The following is a 7,323-nucleotide window of genomic DNA, read 5'->3' as shown; positions in this document are numbered from 1 at the left end:
TCCAAAATAAATAAATAAATAAATAAATAAATAAATAAATAAATAAAGCAGACCTGAATGCACCATTCACTTGCTTAAAAACCTCCACTGGCATTCTCTGGCCTGGAGATCAAGTCCAATGTCCTAGCATGATAAATTGGGCACTTCATAATCTGGCTTCATCAAAGTATGTGCTTAATGTAATAGATGCATCTGATAGCCGAAAGACATCTTTCCAAAGCACCATGTTGATATCTCTATGCTATTTGTAAGTTTGCAGCAACTACAGATGCTACTTGCCTTACGTCTAAATGTTTTACTGGCTTTTTTCAGGCCCTATGACTGCTTTCTACCTCCAAATCTTCTAATCTTTTAGTGCACCTTCTGTGGCCTTTGTGATCATTCCTCTCCCCTACCCACATTTCTTGTTTGCTCCTGTCTGAGTCTTCTCTTAGGCTGCACCCTTTTCTTGGACTGACTTCCTGACCCATTGCCCAGTCATACCCTTCTCTTTCAAAACACACCTCCTCCCCGAAGCCTTCCCCAACTAAGCCCACCTGGCTCTCATCTCATTGTTCTTTGCAAATTCCCCTGAGCACTTTGATATTTAACTCCTCAGAACTATACTAATTCATACTGAAGGCAGTTTCATGTTCTGTCTCATCCATTATAATTCCCTATGGATAGAAACTCTGTGCCTTTTAGCCCAATAGAAGTGCTCACCACCCGCCCCAATGCCTAGCAGTATCTTAGTCCCTAGGCTCCATCTAGTGTGGAAAGTGGGAGAGCTGCAAGTATTTTTGAGTGCCTAAATGCTTTTAAGGAAACATGACCACCCAGGGGCAGTTCCCAAGAAGTAAAAGAGCTTTCACACAACACAGGAATTGATATGCCTTCGATTTCTCTTTGCCTCTCATACCCACCACCAGAGGACACACCCTTCCAGATGTGAAGTCTCCACAAATATACCACACCTGGAATCTTATGAGCTTTCTCCAACCCTCTTGAGACTCTGTGTTTAGCAGTTTCATTAAAGACATTCAGGAACCCTTGACCTGAGATATCCTACACTCAGACTACATCTGGGTTTGTATTCACTATGTCCAAGCTTTTCAGATTACATTCAGACACCCCATTCACTGCTAAGTCAGCCAGAAGAGAGATGGAACATCCTGTAGTGTTGATACTGAGCAGTGCTAACGTTCACTGAGTTTGCAAAGGGATTTTAGCTGTGGCTATGCTAAATTGAAAACTGGATGTGTTTTCCAGGGAGCAGTCAAGAAAAGCACTACTTACTCAGGGTTGTTCTGGTCACCAGCTTGAAGTGAGGAAGCTCCTCAAACATCCTCTTGGAGATCTTCTCAATATGGAAGTGCTGGAGAATGCCTAGGGCCAAGCAAAAAGTGGAGCAAGTGGTCAGGCACTCAATCTGGAACCATCAACTCCCTTTTTTCTGCTCAGGCTCAGCATATCATTTCATTACTAGGGCTTAAGAGTATCGAGCTGTGCTGTGTAATGTGCTTAACCAGGAAATTGGATGGCTCAAGGGTTATAATTGACTCCATTTGTTTCCTTGGCTTACTGGCTTCCCCTCGGCTTCTCCAGTGGATGGAGACAGCGCTGCTGACCATGGGACTCTCTCCTAGGGAAAGTCACATGGACTCTAGCATAAGTGCTTATTGGAGCTTCTTCAGCCAAAGGCAGTATTAGAAATTCTGCCCTTGCCCCCAACCTGGGTAGACTGTGTCCATGCCAAACCGCTGGGCTGCCCTCCTGGCTAAGCACTGAGAGCCTGCAGTGGGATTGTAGGCAGGTTGGTTTTGTAAATGGAGAAGCCACCCTTGTTCTTGAACCCACTGAAAAGCATATTTTCCTTTGGGAAATATTCAGATCCTTCAGCCTTCCTTATTCATAAATGGGGAGAGTTAAAATAGAGTGCCCTCCACAGTCTCAACCTTGCCTGAATAACTTTTATCACAATAACAGGTAGACAACTGGCAATTGCCCTTATAGTTAAGGAGCAACATGTTACCAGCCCACTTAAACGGGTAAAGTAGATTAAGCCTCTTTTTTTTGTGTCTACCAAGCATAGACCTTGATAACCTAGCACTGTGAACAGGAGGATATTTAGATGCTACATTAGCAAGTTGAAATTCATCTGCACACCTCTGAGAGGTGAAAGATGTGGGATGATGAATAGTGGGCCCGCTGCTGGGGAATCGCAACAAACCAGTGCCTAGTCCTAGGTGTCCTGTTATGGATGAGCTAGGGAGTTAAAGATGGCAAATCAACACTCCTAGGCATAGACCAAAAATAAGCATGAATGAGAAACACATAGACGTTCAAGCATCTTTTTTTAAGGGTTAGGGAGAAATGCATTCTTTAGATAAAGACTGTTGTCTAAAGGGAGAGAAAAAAGCCTCATAAATACTGAGCAGTCTTTTTCAAAGCATGGTCCAAGTGCCACGTGCATTAGAATCATCTGCCTATTTGTTAAACATGCAAATGTTTGGACTCTACCCAAGGTCTACTGAATTCCTATCTCTGGGATGGAGCCAGGTATCCGCATTTAAAACCAGCTCCCTGTGTAATGCTGAAGCACACAGAAGTTTGAGTACTCTTGAGCCTTATGTGAGAGCCAGTAGCAAAAAGATGTGTATATTTTCCAGCTGAAATCTCACTTATCCACTTGGAGTATGAGGAACCTTGACTATACTAAATCAGCACTAGTCTTGAGCCCACAAAAAGTTAGAAGAGCTATATGATCACAATGAACAGAATGTGGCTTGCTGTGGTAGTCACTGTGAATAATCAGAAAAGGAATTGAACATTGTGACTGGGGTTTCTCCAGTAAGACTATAACCCTCTTGAGGGCAGGAATGATGTTTTAAATTTGTTTTACCCCATAATACACATCACAATATTAGGGACTTAGCTTTGCCCTGAATGAATGGGTTTTCATGGTTGTTGAACTTTACTCTGGAAAGAATGACAGACTACAGTTTGATAGTTTGTAATCCTGGCTACACATTACAATCACCTGAGACGCATTATGAACAAACACTGATGCCCATGCCCCACTCCAGATCAACTAATCATAATTTCTGGGGGTAGGGCCCAGATATTTGGTATTAAAAGGAAACCAAAACTCTCCCTGATGATTCTGATGGGCAGCCAGGGTTGAGAATCACTTCTCCAGCTTTTGGTGGTGTGAAAAAGACAGCTTTGGAAACCCAGGGTCAATACGTGATCTTTAGCACAGGCCATCGTTAAATTTGAAAGGCCATAATGACAATAGTGTTAGATGTGTCAGTTTCTAAGCAATCAAAAAAACTTCTAATCCAAACGAAGGAACAGGCTGAAGCAAAATTAAAGTGAGTCTTCTCATCCTTTTCTGTGCCCCCTTACAAAGATGAGAAATTAATGTTGTCTTGCTCACCCTTTCGAATAGTCCAAACGTGGACCTCTACCTGAGGTGGTCTCTCAGTCTCCAGTGCTATTTTTCTGGTTGTCTCCCCATCCTCCATGAACACAGACTCATACACAGGCATTGTCTCTTCCCCACAGAAGTAGCCTTTGTTGTCAAAGCTTTGGCCTGGAAGTTCTTCTGGAATCAGGAAGCAAGTAGAATTTTGTCATGGTTTTCTAAAGCTAGAAGTGAACTTCTACATTTATGTATCTCATTGTTCATAACATCTCAGACTTATCAAAAGTGGACAATTAACAAGAACATTCTTGGAGAGACAGAAATTCCACCGATACTTGATTAGCCCAGCTTAGGCTGCCACTGCAACAAGCCACAGATTAAGCCACATATCACAAAGGAGCACGTAACCTTTGATTGAAGTCCATGTGTTGACAGAATTCATAGTTCTTCAGAACACTGGCCCCCTACTACTGTCATCGAGAAGTGGACTTTCATGAGGAAAAATGTAGCCAGGTACAAATCTCCTAGGCACTTACGGGAACATAGGATTTTCCATACAGGGTCAGGATCATGCTCTGTCCAGCTCAGTGTTGCCAGGTGAGGCCCAGGGAATGGGCTGAAAAAGGGCTTTGGTTAACATCCCTGACATCATTTTGGTATACTTAGAAAACATTCATGACACTCATTTATGTGCATATACTTGCCCAAAGGATCTATCCAAATTGGCTTGACATTTCTGAGTGCTCTTTGATTTGTTTGTAAGGGGAACAATAATACCGGATCAGCACCAGTGCCAAAATCTAGATGTCAGATTAGTCATATGTATGCTATGCCAAATGAATGGTTGGGAAACACAAAAAATTGGTCAGGTCCCTCAACTATGGATCATTTAATGTGTAAACTAAACTGTTGAATTTCAGCTTGCAGGCGTAGAGGCACCAACCCCCTAATACTCTCCATTTCACTCCACCCTTCTCTTTCCTCAGCCCCCTGTTTTAAAAAGTTTCTTCTTGTTGGTTATCAGTGAGTTAAGTTTCCTTGCTGGCCTTGTAATCAGTACTCTCTTGAGCTGCGTACTTAAAGCGTACACTCAAATCAGAACAACAGACGCCATCTGTAAGAATATCTGAATTGTTGAGGATGAAACCACTGAGTGTTGAGTGCTTTGGGTCTGTGACTCTAATTAGGGAGACTCACTGTTAGCCAATCAGACACATTTGGACTAGAAGTTGTAATCAAATTGCTATTGTATGTCTCTTGGTAACCTGATTAACTTTCCCACCCCCACCACCATTTGGCATTGTAAGGACGAAACCATAGTCTTCTCTTGATGATTCCAGATTGGAAAACTCAATTTGTGGATTATTGTGGAATCAAGCTTTTGTTTTCCTTCTTTTGTCCTTTTAGCTATTTATTTACTTGGTGGGCCAGTCTTTTTGGTGATATGTTAGGTAATTAAGGGCTATGTGCTAGTACTTTTTACATGGGTTGGAGAGAGGGAGGAGGTCACTGAGTGTACAGAGACTTCTATGTATTCAATTACCACCTTTAGAATGACAGCCAAATTCATTTCTCAAACTTTGCTCACCAGTTTAATATTGGCTACAGCTATAGCTGACATGAAATCCATGATGGCCCTGGCAGTACCTGTAATATACTAAAAGTTCTCCCAGTAGCCTGAAGAGTCATCTTGCACCACTACCTCCTTCCCTCCAAGAGCTTAATTTACTTGACTGAAGGGATCTACAAACAATAAAACTCATTATTGACTTAACCCTGGCTGGTACTTGAAAATGCTAAGAAAAGCCAAGTTTGTCTTTAGAACTACCTACTCAGCAACATCCGCCATTTTTCACACTCTGCACTTCAAGGTGCTTTCTGATCACTACATGTCCACCTACTCTCATTTTCTTTTGGGGAAGATGATGTGCTTGAAGTCATTTCTGGCCATTTCCACAGTCCAAGAGAATGTTCCCATCCTGAGCCTTCCAGAATTCCTTGCGGAAGGGGTAATGAAGGAGAGGTATTATCCCAGCTGGGAAAACTTTTAAGTCTTAATAGGGACTTTTAATGCCATAACCTAAAAGGAGTATGTAATTATGGAAATTCCAGTTATTGGGATGGTATTGTGGTTGTATGTATGGTAAATGCTGATGATAGCAATAACTTAAGTGTACCCTTAGAATGACCCTTTATGGCAGACGCATCTGAATGTGCGTTCCCAGCTTGGGAATCCGGGCGTGGCCAACTGGGAGATTATTTCCTTGTCTATGAGGACCATCTGAACCCCAGGCTCATCCCTGGGACTGCACAGGGGATTGGGGCCTTGAGTTTTGGGTTAGATGAAGGTTGCCAGGTGGAGGTCATTAAGGGGAGAGTGTTCAGTGAAAATGCTATATAAACTGCATGCTGTTTGCAAGAGGTTGCAGTTTTCCTGACCAACCCACTGCCACTGGACTGTTTCTGTATGTAAGGTGGTTCTCCTGTCCAGCCTGCCTCCACTGGACTCTCTCCCCTGTATGTAAGCCCCTAATAAAACCCCATGTCTTGTTTGCTGGCTCTGGATCTTTTCTTCGGCCTCTTAAACCTGGTGCCTTCCCTACTGAGGTTAATAGGGGTTTGGCACGACAGTGTGAGAAGTAAGTTGGGGAACCTTCAGCAAGTGGACATCTTACCCAAGCCCGTGGGTGGCCACTGATATGCAAGGCAAGGTCAGCCTCTACCAGAGCAAAGGGAAGAGAGAGAGAGGAAACTCACAACTTTAATATTGGTCCTTGTTTGTTATCGTAGGAGCCTGCAATCACTTGTTACAATGAAGCTTTTGGCTGGATTATCAGTGAATTTTATTTATCTCTTTTCCCTTTTTAACATAACTGAATTTACCGTTCTTTCTTCCTTCCATCTACTTCTCTCCTCACTGCCTTGTTCCTTTTCTTCTGTGTTATGTGTCATTTTTTAAGAGGCCAGTAATGTCATGGTTATCCTATTTCTCACCCCTTCACGTCATTCAGGACTCTACTCAAATATCTTTAGAGAAGCCTTCCCTGACCACTCCTTTAAAAGTGCTTCCTGCCCCATTCACTCTCTCTTGCTCCTGTTTGGTTTTTCTTCACAGCACTCATCACAATCTAAAATTACCTTACTGATTTGGGTTCACTGTCTTTCTTTTCCGCTAGAATGTAAAGACCATGCTGGCAAGTAGCCTTTGTCTTGTTCACATCTCTGTCCTCAGTGCGTGTAACCGTGTCTTGCACACAGTAGTTACTTAAAACATATTTCCAGATTGAATGCATGAGCAAGTGCATGCCTTCTGATGCTCTGCAGTTGCAGAGTACCTGGAGCAGGTGCCCTTGGCTATGTGGATATTAACTCTTAGGCAATGTGACTAAGGAGCAATTCAACATGCAGACACATATGTCTGGGTCACTGAGAGGCAGATACACAGAATGAGACAGAAATTCTCTTCTTCCATGTTGCTCAATCAATCGTCTATCTCCACATACTTAAGCAGAGTAGGAAAGTGGGAAAAATAGCTCTTCCAGAAAAATCGGTTTAATCATTCAGACTTCAATATATTGCCAACTGCGATACTGGTGGGCAGTTTTTTACATGATAAATTTTATTACGTTTTCTAAATACAAAAGTAACACATATTTACTATTGAAAATTTGGAAACTACAAATAAATAAAAAAGAAAATAAGAGTTACTCATAATTCAGTCACCTAAAAATGGTCACTGTTAATATTTTGCTGTATGCTCCTCCAGTCTTTGTGTTTCTCTTTTTTGTCTTAGCATATATAAACACTTTCTTTCTTTTCTTCTTTTCTTTTCTTTCTTTCTTTCTTTTTCTTCCTTTCCCTTTCCCTTTCCCTTTCCCTTTCCCTTTCCCTTTCCCTTTCCTTTCCCTTTCCTTTCC

General features: G+C 42.1%; 1 protein-coding gene across 3 annotated transcripts in view; it reads right to left on the bottom strand.

The window, feature by feature from the left end:
- CHRDL1 (chordin like 1) overlaps positions 1 to 7,323 on the bottom strand; it is a 121,840-nt gene that overhangs the window by 6,129 nt on the left and 108,388 nt on the right. For all 3 annotated transcript variants that reach the window (XM_017865629.1, XM_017865631.1, XM_017865630.1), the window contains exons 9-10: positions 3,419 to 3,586; positions 1,276 to 1,365 (exon numbers count right to left, since the gene is read on the bottom strand). In XM_017865629.1, the coding sequence (XP_017721118.1) occupies positions 1,276 to 1,365; positions 3,419 to 3,586 (258 nt within the window). The remainder of the gene's footprint in view (positions 1 to 1,275; positions 1,366 to 3,418; positions 3,587 to 7,323) is intronic.

This window comes from Rhinopithecus bieti, unplaced genomic scaffold (genome assembly GCF_001698545.2).
Source record: "Rhinopithecus bieti isolate Rb0 unplaced genomic scaffold, ASM169854v2 scaffold_81483, whole genome shotgun sequence".
NCBI lineage: Eukaryota > Metazoa > Chordata > Mammalia > Primates > Cercopithecidae > Rhinopithecus > Rhinopithecus bieti.
Note: the sequence above shows the minus strand (reverse complement) of the source record. Positions and strands in the feature narration are given on the sequence as shown.